The sequence below is a fragment of the Lissotriton vulgaris genome, chromosome 5 (genome assembly GCF_964263255.1).
Source record: "Lissotriton vulgaris chromosome 5, aLisVul1.2, whole genome shotgun sequence".
NCBI classification, from domain to species: Eukaryota; Metazoa; Chordata; class Amphibia; order Caudata; family Salamandridae; genus Lissotriton; species Lissotriton vulgaris.
Window position 1 is genome coordinate 1,021,252,813 of NC_141693.1, and position 19,173 is coordinate 1,021,271,985.

Here is a 19,173-nt window from a genome sequence, read left to right on the forward strand (position 1 = left end):
GGTGTTCCCCCACTCAGGGGCACCGCCACATCACTCAGGAACACCACCACATCACTCGGGGACACCACCACATCACTCAAGGACACCACCACATCACTCAGGGACACCACCACATCACTCAGGAACACCACCACATCACTCAGGAACATCACCACATCGCTCAGGGACACCACCACATCACTCAGGGGCACCACCACATCACTCGGGGACATCACTCAGGGACACCACCACATCACTCGGGGACACTACCACATCACTCAGGAACACCACCACATCACTCAGGGACACAACCACATCACTCAGGGGCACCACCACATCACTCAGGGGCACCACCACATCACTCAGGGGCACCACCACATCACTCGGGGACATCACCACATCACTCAGGGACACCACCACCTCACTCGGGAACACCACCACATCACTCGGGGACATCACCACATCACTCAGGGACACTACCACATCACTCAGGGACACCACCACATCACTCAGGAACACCACCATATCACTCAGGGACACCACATCACATCACTCGGGGACATCACCACATCACTCGGGGACACCACCACATCACACAGGGGCACCACCACATGACTCAGTGGCACCACCACATCACTCAGGGACACCACCACGTCACTCTGGGACACCACCACATCACTCGGGAAGACCACCACATCACTCAGGAACCCCACCACATCACTCAGGAACACCACCACATCACTCAGGGGCACCACCACATCACTCAGGAACACCACCACATCACTCGGGGACACCACCACCACATCACTCAGGGACACCAGCACATCACTCGGGGACACCACCACATCATTCAGGGACATCACCACATCACTCGGGGACACCGCCGCATCACTCAGGGGCACCACCTTATCACTCAGGGATACCATCACATCACTCTGGGACACCACCACATCACTCAGGAACACCACCACATCACTCAGGAACACAACTACGTCACTCAGGGGCACATCCACATCACTCAGGGGTACCACCACATCACTCAGGGACACCACCACATCACTCAGGAACACCACCACATCACTCGGGGACACCACCACATCACTCGCACTGCTGCACGCCGCACACTGCCGCACGCCTCACACTGCCGCACGCCTCACACTCAAGCACGCCTAATACTGCTGCACGCCTCACACTACTGTATGCCGCACACTGCTGTATGCCGCACACTGCTGCATGCCACACACTGCTGCACGCCACACACTGCTGCACGCCTCACACTGCTGCACGTCTCACAACTGCTGCACGCCACACACTGCTGCACGCCACACACTGCTGCACGCCACACACTTCTGCACGCCTCACACTGCCGCACGCCTCACACTCAAGCACGCCTAATACTGCTGCACGCCTCACAGTGCTGCACGCCTCACACTGCTGTATGCTGCACACTGCTGCACGCCACACACTGCTGCACGCCACACACTGCTGCACGCCACACACTGCTGCACGCCTCACGCTGCAGAACCTGTAAGAATAACCATCAGGCAAAAGGCAGAGTATCCTCAATGGCCAGAATAAAACCTCATCCAGAGGTGGTAGCTGAAGGTACGCCGTTATTTGAATCCATGTTAGAGCATGGCATCTTAAAGGAGCTCCTACAGAGTCCCTGCAATTCACCTACAATGTGTTTGTAGAAGCCGAATAAAAAGTGGATAATAGTACAGGACCTTCAAAAGTTAATAATATTGTAGCCTATGTTGTCCTCTGGTACCAAATCCTGTTTTGATACTTTTCCAAATACGCTGCGATGCTGAATGGCTCCCGGTGTTCAACCTGTGCCAAGCATTCTTTTCCATTCCTTTGCATGAGAACAGCCACTTCTTCTTTGTATTCTGAATCAAAAATAAAGATCTGACAGGGGTATACAGAAAGCCCCTTGGTTTTTAATTAGATACTGAAAAAGAATCTGGAGACCTTGCTGTTGCCATGCAATTCAGACGCAATTCCATATATCGATGACATACTGGTGGTGTCACCAACATAAGATGCATGCAGACAAAACACCATTGCCCTTTTGAACCATTTGGGTGAGAATGGACATAAAGTGCAGAACTGCCAGAAGGAAGTTCTGTATCTGGGATACCATATGGAGAAAGGAACCAAGAAGGTGTCTCAAGAGAGAATCTCTACCATTCTGGGAATGAACTCTCCCACAATGCAAAGAGAAGTCATTATATTTCTGGGAATGGTGGGCTACTGTCGTCAGTAGATTGCCAACTTTTCCCTAGTGGCAGTGACTCTATTGTGGCTTACACACAAAGATATGTCTGATCCACAACCTTGGGACAACATATGCATGACCGCTTCCCTCAAACTGAAAGAAAGTCTATCGAGGCCCTGCTCTTGGAATGCCAGATTATGACAAAGAGTTAATTTTATATTGCTGTAAATGCAATGGGTGCCCACTGTCTGTTTTAACACGGACCCACATAAATCCTAAATGTTGTGTTACTTAGTTTTTCATCAGTCTTGATCTGGTATCTGCAGCATTGCTGGGTTGCCTAAAGCCAGCCGCAGTTGGTGTCCACATTCAACAGTGTGAGGGCAAAGTCTTTGGGTACCTCCTTACATCTATGGTTCCTCATTCTGTTGCGATATTACTACCCCACTGGCGAGCACAACACATGACACATAGGCGGCTGACCAGATACAAGCAGTTCATTCTTTCTTCAGACCATATTACTTTATGGAAGGTGTAACTGCTTAAACCCTGGCACATTGGTGACTTTGCCTGTTACTGACAACAATTATGACGAGGTTGACCATGACTATCTGGACATTGTAGAGTTGTGTACCAAGGCAAGACCTGACATTCAAGACTTCCCTCTGGAAGAGCCCGATTGTATGTTGTTTGTGTAAGAGATGCACAATGAAATCTGAAAGCAGCCCATACTGTCTGCACCTTAGGTGTAATGGAAGCCTCTCATTTTTGCAATGTAACCTCCGCGCAGGTGGCTGAACTGATCATTCTTACTTCACAGATAGCCAATAGAGGTCTTGCATGGTCCATGATTTTTGACAGTTGTGTTCTCAGAGGTCTTCCATCACCTCCTCTGGCCCCATATCTGAAAGAGGAATTATGTTATGGACCTGTTAGAGGCTTTACACTTACCCATTAAAATGGCAGTTGTGAAACGTGCAGTACACCGGAGTGGATGTGATTTTGTGACTGCTGGCAACCTCAATGTGGACGAGATGGCCAGATACTGCTCTCTTGAGTCTTTTATACTGAACAGAGAACACTCTTGAATGATTCTGAAAGAGATGTTGCTAAAAGCCTTTTGTAGACTGTTGCTGATACATGGGAAAGGATCAAGAGTTTGCAGGAGGAAGTCATAGAAAGTGAAAAGGAACAGGGTGTCAGAGCATGGTGAATGAAGAACCAGGATGAGATTTTGGTTTCAACAGATGGGAGACCTGTTTTACTAGATGCTATGTTGTCTGCAATGGCAAGACATTTTCATGGTCCAACCGATACAGGGAGAGACACATGGGTAGGCTTGTATATGACACACTGGTTTAATCCCTGTTTCTGTGTCATTAATGACAAACTTGTATCTCCGATATGCCACCTGTCAGCAGTTAAAGGCAGTCAGGAGGACCATGGTGACAATGAGTCATAAAGGAAGATCAGGTGGTCCTTTCCATTGCATGCAACTTAATTTTGTCGAGATGCAGGTATGGAATGGGCTCTGCTACATCTTAGTAGTAGTGTGCAGCTTTTCTCCCAGGGTAGATGTGTACCCGAGGAATGACAGTTTCAGTGAGGCAAAGCTGTTAATGAGGGAATTCATCCCTCCTTTCAGCTTACTCGTTTCTCTAGAGTCAGATTGTGGGACTCACTTCAATGATGAGGTCATGGGAATGCTGTGTGTAGCCCTGCAAGTGAACCTGAGGTTCCATTGTAGTTGCAGGCCTGAGGCATCTGGAATTGTCAAACAGATCAATGGGATGCGAAAGTCCCAACTTGCCAAGTTGTGTGCTTCACGTCCCTCAAGTGGCCTGATGCGCTTCCCTTGGTGTTAATGAGTCTCCAAAGCACCCAGGATATGAGGACAGGACTGCTCCCCCTCAAGATCCTCATGGGGAGAGCTATGAGACTCACAGACAAGCCTCTAATTATGCTTTTGAATTTTGCAATTTTGCAGATGATATGGTTCTCGACTACTGTAACGTACTGGCTGATGTTGTGTGTTCTATCTCTCATCAGGTCAAAGCAGTGACTCCCCTTTTGAGCTAAGTACAGTGCCACAAATTAAATCCAGGAAATAGGCTCCTGGAGAAGAAACACCTCAGGACAAGCTGCTTGGAACCCCGCGTGAGTTGCCCCTTTCATGTCATCCTTGTGATGAACATTGCTGCGAAGTGTGGTGGCATACCGAACTGGGTACATACTCCCCACACCCACGGAGGGAAACATGCTAGTGAAGAAGTGGTGACTTAACCACTAATTTCCAGACTAGAGAAGAGGGAGCGAAGTGTCTCAGAATAAATCAGAGACAAGTGCTGAGCCTGTGGCGAATGAGCCAAGAGTAGCCAGAGTAAACCAAGTTGAAAGGACTGTGAACGATAACTTTAAGTCTGAAGAAGGGCCAAGAAGTACACTTAGAGGGGGCTAAGAAGAGAAAGGTGGCCAAGGAAGGGTGAAAGACTTAGAGCTGTTGTGCCAGAGGGACACATCCAGGAAACAGTCAATGAGAAAAAAGACAAGTGATCAAAGTGAAAGTGATAATGAACAGCCAGTAATCAGGAGATCAAAGAGAACCCAGGTGCCTTGGCGAAGGTACTCGGCTCCTTAATGGACGTACTTTGCTTAGAGTGAGCCTGACTCAAGAACACATGAAATTAAAGATGAACGAAAAGCGCTTGAAAAACCACCATGGATGGGGCTACTACAGTGAAGATTGACTGAGTTTTGATTTTCACTGACTCAATCCAAGTGAGCTGTTCAGATGAACTGCAAACTTTACTGAAACTTAGGAAACTTCTTAGTGCCCAGGCTCCATCAAAAGAGTATGGTTATCATTTTTTAGATACTATTATAGAGTTACAGATAACTTCTGAAGATAATTGAACATATATGCACTAATTCCTGAACTAATCAATGTTTGGCTGATATGCACAAACTGGTTATCCTTATGGTTGCTCTATTACTGGGCTTACATTCTTCTGTCTCCATATAGCTAAGTCTAATTCAACTCACCTAGATCAACAGTGTTGACTTAATATGAAGATTTTACATAAAGTTGTTTCTGAAGGGAATCATTCTACTAATGTCTTCTTTAAGCTGTTGCAGGAATATGCTTAAGTCATGCATACTCCTGACTAATAAATTTGCACTTATTTACCGGCATCTACCATGGAAGGAGTGACATACCATCACTTACCTCTCACTTATTTCTAGTCTCCTAGTATATTTCATGGTCTTCTTTATGATCAGGGTATTTCTGAATATTAATTTCAAGGTTTGATTCAGTCTTTCATTAGGTGCCTCTGTACAAAAATTTGAATTCTCGTAATTCTAGACATATGGCTATGGTAAAGCATTTCTTTAGGTCTCAAACAGAGAATTTTATTGAAGAATTGAAAGATAGAATTGAAGGAATTGAGTTAAAGGTAAAGAGAGAAACTAACTGTGAGTAGGTATAGTAAGAAGAGAAACTAAAGATTGCTGGGATGCACCCTAAGTTGAGTTTTGTTTGGCAATAGCAAGTAAAGCTTTATTTTATGCGGAAAAGGGAAACGATTACAGACACTCACTTGATGGATTGAAGCAGTTTAAGGTTTTGGGAGATCAAGTATTGGTCCGAAGAATCCTGTGATTCGGAGAGGTTACTAAGTGTGCAAGAAGAATGCTTATTTTCAGCTTCCCGCAAATAGGGTAGGCAGCTGCTACTTAGCTTCAGTGTTCCCTAAGGTGTATCATATAAATTAGCTAGAAGATAAGGGAGTAGTGCTTCATGGGAGAGCTAAGCATAGTGCTTCATAAATAGTTGGTGGCATTTGTAGCACTGTGATTCCTTCTGTAGGAGCAGTTTTGAATGACCTAAAGATTAGAAAGCTATCTACCTTGGTTGACCGCCTCGCAACTAACATAGCCGGTGCGTTGACAGCTATCTATACTGAGCTTGTGGCAATTACAGCACTGCTTCTACAGAACAGGCTTTCATTAGACCCCTTACTAGCAAAAAAGGGCAGAGGCTGCTACTTGTTCAGCAATGCTGCACCTATGCGCCTAACAAGAGTTGTGAGATTAACAAGTTTATTACCAATATTTCTGATGTTTATGAAGATATGAAGGAGTTGGAAGCAACAGGTGTCTGGGAGGCAATTGGGAAGGAATTTTCTGCAGTTGGCAGATGGCATAGTGAAATTAGCAGTGGTCTATTGGGGACTACTTTGACCCTTATTTTGATCATTGCTGTATTAGCTATATGCTGGGTTTTTTCATACAGGGATTCGATTAATGGCTGGAAGGTATGGATCAAAGTGTCAGGGAGGAGAACAGTTGACAAATGAGAAAGGGATAAGACGAAAGAGAGAAGTGAAGCCTGAGGAGCGGCAGAGTCACCTGTATGAGTTAAGGGTTCTGGAGGAGTCTAGACATAAACAGCAGGAGTCAACCACTGGCATTTTAGACATCAGTCACAAGGATGTATTGTGTGATGGTTTTCCGGGTCATCAGAGGGGAGAATTGGTGACGCTGTATCACTCTTGTATGCTTAACATAACATTTACACTAATCTGAACAACATATGTGTACATGTAAAGTCTGATTCTCATGATCAAGCTGCCATAGTTGATGTAGGCCTCACGTTAAAACGAAATGTTCTGTGGTTGCTGTGAATTTTTCCTTTCTCTCATTGCAGAAGCTAAGCTGCAGTAGTTTACATTAAGTAGAATGTTACAAAATGTTTTGGTTTCTGTGAGAATTGTTTAGCTGGAATTGTTTAGCTCTGTGTGTTTCACCTATCCCTTGAATGCTGCACAACAAAGTGCGATGTTAGAGAATATATCTAAAAATGTCTTATTGTGAAAATGTTCGATCCTGATTGGTCCCCTCTACCTGAGAACAATGGGGAGTGTTGTGTGATGTCGAGAAATGTGTTTTAATTGTGCATTGCTAAACTAGTCAGATTCAGATGCCCTTTTCCACTCTCTCGAGATTAGAAATTGTCCTTTGCTCCTGCTCAAAGAGTTGGACTTATTAGCAAATCCATTCTCGTTTAACTGACTGAATATTTGATTCTGTATTTTAGAAATACTCACTGGTACATTCTGCTCGATTGCTCCCAACTTCACTCAATTTCTTAGCTTAGCCTGTTAGGGAACATCCGTTTAGGGGAAACTAAATTTGCTTAATTTACTTAAACCAACGTTAAAAGTTTTTCTTTGCATTTTCTACTTTGATTCGGTTTGAATTTGTGATGATCAATGATTTATGACTAATTTGAATGAGTTGAATTTGCAACCTTGCTAATCCGCTAATAAACCCTCATGGTTTGCACATCTACTCTTCCATGTCATTATTGTGGAACCTAAGGAGAGGTGTGGTGCAGCGGCCAGAGCAGCTGACTCCGGAGCTCGGGGCTCATGGTTCGAACACCGGCAGCCGCTCAGCTCAGCACCCTGTGAATCTGGGCAATAAACGTAATCCCCCCAAAGGCCCCCAACGCCTTGAGACCCCTAGGGGTGATTAGTTTGGTTTACAAATACCAGATACATAATATGCTTCACTGTAATCCATTGTAATTGATTTGTTGATGTTAAGCCTCAGCCCGAGACTAAACGCCAGCGGCTCAAGTGCAGCTTGTACTTGAGTTTCCACTAACGATCTGCATGGTGCAAATCCCATCCCGCTGCGACACTGGCTTACAGTATTTTGAATTCTATGCACTCTTTGTAGTAGGAAGAGAAGAGCTCCTAGGTTGAGTCTGTTTGTGTAGCCTTGTCAAGGCATGCCAAGGGTGGTGGTAGACAGTAGTTTCCGTGGGAAGCCTTGCAGTAGAGGTGTGCACATGTGCTGCCTGTCAAAAATGGGTCTTCGTTGTAGTATCCAAACCTGGAACTAGGGATATGATTATGAAATTGGTCGGAGAGCTTCAGGAGCAATATTAGAAAATATTTTCCACTAAAAAGATGGTGAAACAAGACATTCCAGGAAAGAGGGTTGCAAAAGAAAATGGGTGAGATGATACTAGAAGAGCAAGTGTTGCACATAATGAACCATAATACTCTAAAAATGTGATTGAAAATCGCAGAAAGCTTGCATGTAAAATAGCATGTCCTTATCCATAGCACAATAACACATTGCTGGATAGCTATCACTGTAATGGGCTGGACCACTGGAACTATGTGATGCTTTGGTCACAGCCTATTTCACTTAGTTACGGATTTGCTGCACTTACCACATAAATCAGCAGCTGCTGCATAATTTGCAGAGTCCAACAACATCTATTGATTGTAGCTCAAACAGATCAGAAGTTACCAAAAAAAGTGAGAATTGTGGTACCAGACAGTGGCAGACTCTTTTCAAGTGAGCTGACACCCTAAGGTAATGATTGCTTTTTCAGTCTTTGCACTGGTATTTATGGGGTGGAACCTTGGTCTAGAGACAGTTTTACTGTGTATTAAAATTACAAAATAGCAGACCAATACTGCCTCAGAATGTGCTGTAAAATGCCACATTATTTTCCTTTTCTTGCTGCATGATTTAGTCAAACCATAATTTCCTCCTTTCTCACATAATTCCTGTGGGCCTGGTACTATGAAATTAGCATCACTCAACAACTAATAGCAAGTATAGATTTCAGGAGAGAGCGGCAAAGAACAGAATCCACTCATTTCATGTGGGCATCGACGGGGGCAACCTTTTAGCGGAAGTGATCTACATTAAAATAGATGCACTGGTTTTGTAGGTCAAGGAGAAAGATCCTACTATGTAATTCCCTTAGCCCCTGCCCCTCACACCACCACCCTTTATTCAGAAGAAAGGATTCCTATCACCTGTACTTCCCTTTAAAGGGAGGTTGAAGACATGTTTCTTTAATGAGGAACGGGGGTGATCTCTTCAGATCCACTGACTTTAATTTCAGTCTTCTATAAGAAAAAACATCAATGACCCATCCTGGATTAAACAAATCTGGCTTCTTTAGTCTCCCTGAACACTATACATTTGTTCTAATGTTCTTTTTTTTTTTTTTTACTCTATACTTCTCCTTTGGCTTTTGCCAGTACCTCTACCCTTTCCTCCAGCCATTTTATGGCTGTGCTTCTGTCTGTCTACGATGCTCCTCTCTGTTCCTGCTTTCTCTTAAGGGTTGCAGCAGACATGGAGAAAAGACTAATCTAACTCTAAACTCTGTATTTACATTTCCTTCGTCTGCAAGCATTTAATTAATTTACATGTTGGAATTGTATGAAGTTTTTCACTTTTTCGAAAAAAAATGTATATGAATATAAGATTTATTAAAGATGATGATGCTGGCTTTTTGGCAAATCCCAATTTGTGATTTTGAGACAGCTAATTTGGTCACTTCCGTTTTAACAAATCGAAATATTTTCCGCTGCCCTCTTCTCTCACCTGTCTCTTAACTAATATCAAGTTGATTAGTTACATAACATCACAAAAACGTGTCGGGTGTGTCCTGATTTTCTATTTTTTTCTATTATTGTATTGTTTATTTTTTGTGCATTATCAGATGACGAGGTACCCAGTTCCATCAACAAATTAAATGTTTGGTCCTACTGTCCTTAATTGCTTTTCATATTGAGTTTATGACAGAGGTTTGTATTAGTCAACAGTCACGACCCATCTTTGTCCAATTCACACAATTCCATTTTAGGGTTATGTTCAGGTCTAGGGGACCTTTTACCTGTTTCGCCCAATGCCAAGCAGGAAACCCATCTTTCTAAATTACAGTTGCGACCATGTGCTGCCCTTGGGGGAGCGCATTCAAGTGGAGCAACCCGCCTGCACTTTAAAGGGGGAGAAAAAGCCCCTTACAGGCGGGTGCAGTGAGTGACTGTGCCCGACTGCAAGGGGATGTCTAGTGAGTCCATGGGACTCCCTTGACACCCTCCAGAGGGCTGCCAGCTGGGGGCGCACTGACAGTGCGCCACCTTTTTGTACTGCTCTGTAAGTGCACCTTCTTACAGCTTCTTTACTTCTGCGCCCGCGTTGATATTACGGCACCCAGAGGTAAAGAGATCTATTCATTTATATGGGGCAACGCCCCTATGCAAATGAGCTTGAGATATCGCTGGCACAACATGTGCTCCAGTGCTATCTGTATTACAGAACTGTCTGAGACTGGGGACCCTCCCATTGGCAGCACATACCAGCAAATGGGTGAGAGACCAAACGGATGAATGTTCTGCATGTAAATACAAGGCGGAGTCCGAATTACATGTTTTGCTCCTCTGCCCTGCCTATCGGCTGTCGCGCAAGTGTTGGTTAATCCAACTATGTAAGAATCTAGGGTTTGTGCGCTGCATAGAGGCTTACCGAGTCCTAAAGTATGACACTCACCCACCAATTGTCTACGCTGTATTGCGCTTCCTAAATTGTATATGGCATACTCGTCGGGCCTACCTAAAGTAGATCTCAGGGGGTTGAAGATTTGTACGAACTGGTGAAGGGCGAGCATGCCCATATCTACGCCTTATGCCTTGCATCGCTGTCCCACAGTTCTATTTTAGCATGACATTTAATTACTTGTATATTTTTATATTGGATTGTTGTTTTTTTATACATTTTTATACGACCGGTTGTATTTTAATCGTCTATGTCATATAACATATTTTCACATCCCTGTTGCACTTATGTAGTGTGCGTTCTGTGCCTTCTCTTTTGAGGGTTGACGATTGTACATGAAGATCCTTGTCAGTATTTTTTTAACCAGATGTATATACTATTGTTTTATTAATGCACTTTTATGGCCCAAGAGGCCGAAATAAAGTATTAATGAATGAGTATTACAGAAGAGGCCGCCCGAGCGTCTTCAGCACCTTCTGTAATACCACAGTGCCCGGGGGCGCACAAAGAAGGTGCAAAAGCTTGTTGCGCCTCCGGGGCAATTCTGTAATATGGGCCCAGGACTGGTTGAATGTCGCCCAATTGCTGTGTGGCACATTGACGGCCCGCACTTTGGGTGAATGTAGAACCACACCCAGGAAAGGTAATGGTGTGGAGGGGCAAAGAAGCAACATTATGGAAAACGTGTCCGTCAATCTCCACTTAAAGATCACTTCTGTGTCAGCAGTGACGTCTGGGGTTTTTCCAGCTTGCCTCACCGGTCCGCGCCACACCGGCAGTGTTAGTTTATTGATAGCCCTTTGATTGCATTCTCTTTGCTTCACGATAAGGTCGTTTCTCGGAAGTCATTACGGGCCACCAGATTCGCCGCTTGCTAATCGAAGGAAAGAAAAGCAGAGCTCGATGTGCACACCTGTGTTTGGGCTGAAACACATTTATAAACGATTATGAAAGAGCCCAGTGCAGATAAGGAGCGGGCTGGGAACAGCTGTGTCGTTTACATTGAGTAGGGAGTGCTACAAGGAAGTTTAGCTAGGTTTAAATATTTCCCCACAAAATCACTGGAAATAGGCTGGGAATTTGCAAAATTTCACATGTGTGCTCCATAGCCATGCTTCATCCACTGCACGCATGCCATTTCACCCTGTTTTTCTCCAGCCCAAACTCCTTTAGTGAAGGAAACTGTTAATAACAACTGTAAATAAATAAATAAATACTGTAAGAATAAATATAATACGACATATAAATATTGATGCATTATTTCCTATTTTGGTTTTTAGGTCTGGCTTTTTCCCGCCATCTTTTGGCCATTGGTTTTCTTCGACTAGCCTCTTTCAGCGAAGAGCTGGAGGCTTTTAGTCATTTCTTGGCCTTAGTCCAGTGTAGCACTCATTTCTCAACTAATGCTGTAGGATGTATTCTTCCACCTACTATCGAGGGCTAGCAATGAACTGTATTAGGGACTACTTTACAGCTATTGTCTTCTCTCGCCACTGTTTCTGGCCTGGCTGTCTTCGGTGTGTATTGCTTTACTGGGCTAACTCTACGTCCATTAGCACATTAAACCCCGACCTATTGGCTTTGCAATTCTTGTTAATCTATATTTCCTATCCTACACTTCTGATTTTTAGGTTTCTACTATATATTGTATGCATTGCAATATGTATTGTGTAAATCTAGCTAGAAAGCAACATAACTTTGTTCATAGCAACAGGAAGTAATAACACACTTCAGAGCTTTTTTCATATACTATATAACAGTGTCTGTTCCAATCAAACAACGTCATAGCTGTCATTGTTCAGATGGGGCAATGTCACTAGGGACCAGTTGTCATGAACCCAAAACGCCTCAATTATGGATAGATTTTGCTTCGCAACCGTTGTGGTGGGGCATATTGTCTGTGCTGGCATTAGGCTCCATGGTATCCCTGCTGGGCTGCCGCAAGCAGGGCTCTGGCCTACGGTCCTGCTGACTCGAGCCCTCTGGAACGACATTTTTGATTTCTTCATCTTCTAGGTAGTTCAGATAAAAAATGCATAAACGTATCTGAGAAGCCAGATGAGATATTGTTTATGATATCCGGAATCCACTGTCACAAATTAACCAACTTGTGTTTGCCTTCTCCATATCTTGGTGGAGGTCACAGGAACAAAGCCAAACCAACAAATCCTACATCTTTTTTGTATGATTTTACTTCAGGTTCGCTGGTGACTGAATATGTCATTACCATTAGTGCGTCCCTAATGGTGGTGTCGATGCGAAGGGGTTAAAGTCAGTCATTGCAACTCCCTCACTAAAAAGGTCTAGACTTGCTTCACCTACCCCGAGGCATCATAGCAGCCGCCGTCCCATTGTGGATCTCTGTCATTAGTAAAGTCCTGTAAAGAGTGGTTACGCGTCAACTGCAGGATCATCTGATTGGAAGCAGCAGCGTAGATGCAAACTGGTTGGAGGCTCGCCCCCAACTCCACATGGTATGGGGTATTATTTATAGCTTGTGCAATGCAGCAGATGTAGGGAATGCTGTCCATGTTGAATCTGTTGGGTGTCTCAGATTTTAGGTAAGGGTTAAATGGTCATGTTGGGACCCTTTTGGAACCCCCTTGACTTTTTCATGAAGGAGATCTGCAACTACCACCTGACCGATGACAGAGACGGGCTCCTCCTCATAGAGGACAACATTACTGAAGGAGAGGTCAGAGCAGCCACAAGTCACTTACTTGCTAGAAAGACTCTAGGACTAGATAGACTCCCGGCCTTATTCTATAAAGCCTTTCTTAACTTGTTAGCATTGCGACTCACCCAGGTCTTTAATGACATATTGACTTGCGGCGTAGTCACGGACACAATGCTAGAATCAAAATCAAGTTACCATGCTCAACTCTGATCTTAAGATATTCACCTTGATCCAGGTTGCACACCTATATATTAAATGACCCACTCTCATTGCACCTCAGCAGGCGGGAGTCGTTAAAGATGGCCACACCAGGGACAATACTAGGCTAGCATTCACCCTCATTGTATCTGTGGAAAGGAATCACACTCTCGCTGGATGCAGAGAATGCCTACAAAATAATTAGTTGGCCTACATTTGCAAAGTATTGGACAAGACTCTCCTAGGCCTAGATGAAATGAACGATCTTAGCCAACTACCAAAAACCCACAACACAACTCAAGGTCAATGGCGAACATTCTCCCTCACTGCCCTTCATGAGAGGCACCCAACAGGGATGCCCGCTGTCCTTTTTTAATTTTTTCACTCACAATGGAGCCTTTCCTCCAACGAGTTTAGCAAGATCCGAACATATGGGGTATCATGTTGGACGAACAGGAGCACATATATGCAGTATATGCTGACAATGTCCTCTACTTTCTGACTGTCTTTGAGACCTTCCTTCCTGCACTGAAACCAGAGCTAATCCTCTTTGCGGCAGCCTCCGGCTGTCAGGTCAATTGCTCCAAATCCTCAGGCATGCGTTTCCCATTCACATTCATTGTCGCAAAATGGGCTTTGATTCCCAAGAGGCTCCCTTACCTTCATGCGGCACAGCTCAGACCAGCCGTAGACTGAAATTATAATTCTGACAAGCAAGGGTGAGTTCAAGTAGAACAACATTTCTTGTGCATTCCCCTGCATCATCTCCTCTGGTCCACATAGGGAACACGCCAGCCCCGCCTGCTACACAAATTCTTTTAGACACCTGGCAACAAATATCACGCAAAACAGAGTCCACCATGTTTCCTTCGCCAATGCCCCTATCCTTAAAAACCCAGACTCCCAAAGGTATTCATGACCCTGTTTTCAACCGCTGGAAGGACAGTAGGCAAGCTCTTTTCAGATACTGCCCTAAATTCATTGTAGGACATATAGGCCAGTCAGCGGCTACATATATAGGACGCCTGCAGTCTTACTCAACTCTTGCTTTGGGCTGGCACTAGTGAAGTCAGGGAAAAAGCGGGTCATGAAAGGACAACACTGGAGACTATTTTTCATAGCAAATTGTGCCACAAAAAGAGATCATGTGATTGCAAAGGGCTCTCATAAACCTAAATCCCAAAGTCAAACACACTTACATGACCCTAAGGGAAAGGGACCTGGAGCGGGAGATTGGAGAGAAGGTCTGTGGACGAATACAGCAGGTGACTGCAAAGTCCTCCATCTGCACATCACACACATAGAATACATATAAACTACTCACTAGATGGTATGTATCCCTGACACATCGTTATGCTCTGCTCAGGATCCCGAACATATTTTTGAAGAAGCGTTTGCAATGCAATAGGTCTCGCATTTCCAGAATTTGAGCTATTGCCATTGTAAATGGTCTTTTATTTATGTGTTTTGAAAACCTGCAAGCGGTGCCTAAACAGGCACTTTTTGCTTATAGTCCTTGTTTATGAACAGCAAGGCTGGCAGTAAAAGAGGCGCAGTTACTGCCAGCCTTGCTTCTCATAAGCAACGACTATAAGTACAAAGTACAAATACAATTAGCCGCTTTGAAATGTGACAAAATAATTATTATATTAATTCTAGATTAGGTTGTACTTTATGTGGAGCTGCTGGAGGGAAATTTATAGAAGGTCTAATATAAATGAAATGTTGTAGGTGCAGTACAGCAAGCTGTGCCTAGATGTCCCTAGTGAGCAAGGCACCAGCACTGCTTATCTAGGTGCAGTAGCACAAGCTGCGCCTAGAGGTCCCTAGTGATCAAGACACCAGTACTGCTTGTCTAGCTGCAGTAGCACAAGCTGCGCCTAGATGTTCCTAGTGAGCAAGGCACCAGCACTGCTTGTCTAGGTGCAGTAGCACAACTGTGCCTAGAAGACCCTAGTGAGCGTCATAAACTTTGAAGATATGGTAAATCTACCATACCCATATTGCACTGCATGCAAGACAGTAACACAAGTACATTCAAACAACTATGTTCATGTATACAATTAGTAGCTTTGAAATGTGACAAAATAATTATTATATTAATTCTAGATTAGGTTGTACTTTATGTGGAGCTGCTGGAGGGAAATTTATAGAAGGTCTAATATAAATGAAATGTTGTAGGTGCAGTACAGCAAGCTGTGCCTAGATGTCCCTAGTGAGCAAGGCACCAGCACTGCTTATCTAGGTGCAGTAGCACAAGCTGCGCCTAGAGGTCCCTAGTGATCAAGACACCAGTACTGCTTGTCTAGCTGCAGTAGCACAAGCTGCGCCTAGATGTTCCTAGTGAGCAAGGCACCAGCACTGCTTGTCTAGGTGCAGTAGCACAACTGTGCCTAGAAGACCCTAGTGAGCGTCATAAACTTTGAAGATATGGTAAATCTACCATACCCATATTGCACTGCATGCAAGACAGTAACACAAGTACATTCAAACAACTATGTTCATGTATACAATTAGTAGCTTTGAAATGTGACAAAATAATTCTTATATTAATTCCAGTTTAAGTTGTACTCTATGTGGAGCTGATGAAGGGAAATTTATAGAAGGTCTAATATAAATGTGAGATGCGCTAGCAAGTAAAGTAATCTCTGCCAATCTAGTTTAGGACTAAGTGAGTGTCCTCTCTGAAGGCCTTTAAGAAAGTAGTATTAAAACCTAGGGCGTAACAACAGATGTAACAGGGAGTGTCCTCATGGGAGGTTACAAAATGAGACAAGGCGGTACTGAGGAGGGACTACAAAGCCTAATGACCAATGAAAAGCCCCCATTTACAAAGGACAGGGACAGGAGCCATTTAAAAAGATGGGTGGGAAGTAAGTGAAGCATTTTCCACATATCCTGAATACAGCATGTCTCGAAGAGACAGCGCAAGTGCTGCCTAGGTGAGACATAAAACTGTGGCAGGCATTGCACTTTACTTCACATGTGGTGGACCCGCTCCAAAGTCCAGGCATACTAGTCGGAAATTGTGACTCAAATCAGAGTGATGTTGGGTGTATCTCTCTTGCTCCCAGCTATAAATCATCCTGCTAGGCAAGCTCAGCGACAATAGTGCATGTCCTATGACCATTCTGAGAGGCCAGGCTCCTAGTGCATTAGAAAAAAGGATGGCAATAGTCCACAACCGAGTGGAGACATTCGAGAGCATTTGGTCCCCTTCTAGACATTTATGGAACGAGACCGGCAGATGAGCTCGGGGGACATTCCAGAACTGGTGCCAAGAGCTGGATCAAAGGTGATGACCACAGACTCTGAGGACTCCCAGGAGAAAGGTCCAGAAACATGAAATGACATGGGCTTCTTAGGTTTCCTATTATGCTACTGTATGCATGAAGTACAAGTTTAATGCACAATGGTGGATAACTCAACACAGTTAAATGTTCTGAAAAGAAAAATTACCGGGCTAAAAAAAAGAAAATGTAATTATTTAAAACATTTCCATAATACGACATAATACTCAATATTTTTGGAAGTCTTGTGACTTAAAGAGATTTTACTTTTTGTAAACGATGCAAGCTACTTTAGGATCTCAGAAATCGACTATAAGTTGCATATTTGAAAAGGGAATTATAAATCAGAAACAAAGTGTGTAACACGTATTAAAAGTATGAAACAGCAATTTGAAATCTGGAAACAGGGATCTTAGGTGGCCTATCTGACAGAGGAAAACAATTCATTTTTTTAACCGTCTTGAATTCTCATTGATTTGCTAACCGGTAACTTGCCTGAAATTCAGGTGGTTACCGGTTTGCTTAACTAGCGTTACAAGTTTGGTTGATGCTCTTAATTACATTATGTGAAATTACAATCAGGGAGGATGCGAGAACCAAGTCTGATGGAGTAAAGAAAAAGTGTATGCCATTTTTCACTGTCCCATGGGTTTATCTGTATCTAATTGATGGAGCATATCTGGGTTTCCTTTGGTCACCATAAGGGGAGGCGGCCTCACAGTTCTGGATGGGTTACCTATCTGGAAGAGAGTCAAGACTCATTTTCAAAGTTTTGGCTCCTGTTCATGATATCTGGGGTCTGGAAAGAGTTCCTAAGTAATTACCAGCTGCTTAGATTAATTCAAGAAGTATCAATAGAACAACAAATACCATGGCATAGTGCCATTCTTGATGGTCTTGCATTCATACAACTTGTCTCTCTATGACCGTGGTATTCACCATAATTCCCATTTTATTCAACAAAATGACTCATAATGGGAGGCTTCAACTAATATCTTCGATAAAGAAGTATGCTTTTGCAGTTTGTGATTGGAATGTAAGTACTAATTCCGATTTAAGTACAAAATGCCCACAAGACTGCACCCAATCAATATGATACTCAAATGTTTCCTCCCTCGTTGGTTTCTTTTCCTTGACCACATGGCTCTGGCTATCTCATTCTTGCCTATTAATGTCAACAAAGATTTTGATTATACAAAATTTTATTTTGTAATCACAATAACGATTTTCTTCTTTTTTTAGATTTCCTGATACCTTTTATTAAGAGCAACTTTAAAACGTATGAAATTAAAGAGGTAAGCTTGAGAAGTCTACAAAACATTTCAAGAATGGAAGATTATTTATTGACAAGTTTAGCAGAATTGGTTTGCGAACATGGAAAATCTGTAATTACACATTTTGACCGCCAAGCTAATATTAGTAAATTAACTCTCAGTGTTGTATTATAGTTTATAGAACACAAGAACATTTCTGTAAAATGGTTAGATGCCATGTCATACCATAAAAAATATCTCTGTACTTGCATTGAATATTCAATAGGGTTATTAAGGATCAGTGTTATATACAGATCGGATATGTTAGGCTTATCTTCTATATGTTCAAGGATCAGCTCATATGTGAAAGAGCTTCTCTTTTGCATTCATACCCATTCAAGGCCCCTTCTGGGACCATCTTCTCAGGGTTACAATGAATGTCCTTCACTAACTATTCAGTGGTTCTAGAGTACCACTCTGTGTTCCCTACCCCTTGTATTTGACAAAATACAGCAGTTACTGTTGTATGGCGTTTTAGATTCCGAATGAATTTTCCCGATTCATGCCCATATATAGGTACAATTCACTTTGCCCTTATATAGGCATAGAAATCAAGCCCTTGTTTAGGCATAGCCCATGCTGCCCAAATACAGGCATGGCTACTTCCATCCGTTCACCAAACATCACAACGATTTCTTGGAAAACCAGACTCTTAAGCAGAAAGGACTTCCCCCAGCCTGGATATTTATTTCTCCAAGAACTCATTTATTATACACGAACATCTATTCCTTAGGGGTTCATTCATGACGTTCATATGCCCGACTTTACGTCAAAGATGGCATTTCTAAACACCTTCAAAGAATAAATATACCCTCACTTGCTATGGCAAAGCACAGTGTGGTTCGGTGCAGTTCGACGACCTACTTGCCAGACGCAGCTCGCTACAGCAAGTGCCGAAGAAAGCCGACTCTCCAGCTGACGCACTGATCAGGAAGCTGTCCTCCTCTGCCGAGATTCCAGCTCCAGTGTTTCTGACTCCCTTGCAGGGTGTTGGGAAATCGAGTCCCGAGACAGAGATAACAGACCGCCTTCATTCTAAGGTATGGAGCTGATTAGAACCTAGAGAAACCTTTGCCAAATTCTTGGCAGAACTAAACCTATGCTAAAGACCATACTAAC

The 19,173-nt window shown here is 43.5% G+C and overlaps 1 protein-coding gene across 2 annotated transcripts in view; it reads left to right on the plus strand.

The window, feature by feature from the left end:
* LOC147711924 (prominin-1-A-like) overlaps positions 1–19,173 on the plus strand; it is a 487,531-nt gene that overhangs the window by 142,294 nt on the left and 326,064 nt on the right. For both annotated transcript variants that reach the window (XM_086922649.1, XM_086922650.1), the window contains exon 3: positions 17,984–18,036. In XM_086922649.1, coding sequence (XP_086778775.1) covers positions 17,984–18,036 — 53 coding nt within the window. The remainder of the gene's footprint in view (positions 1–17,983; positions 18,037–19,173) is intronic.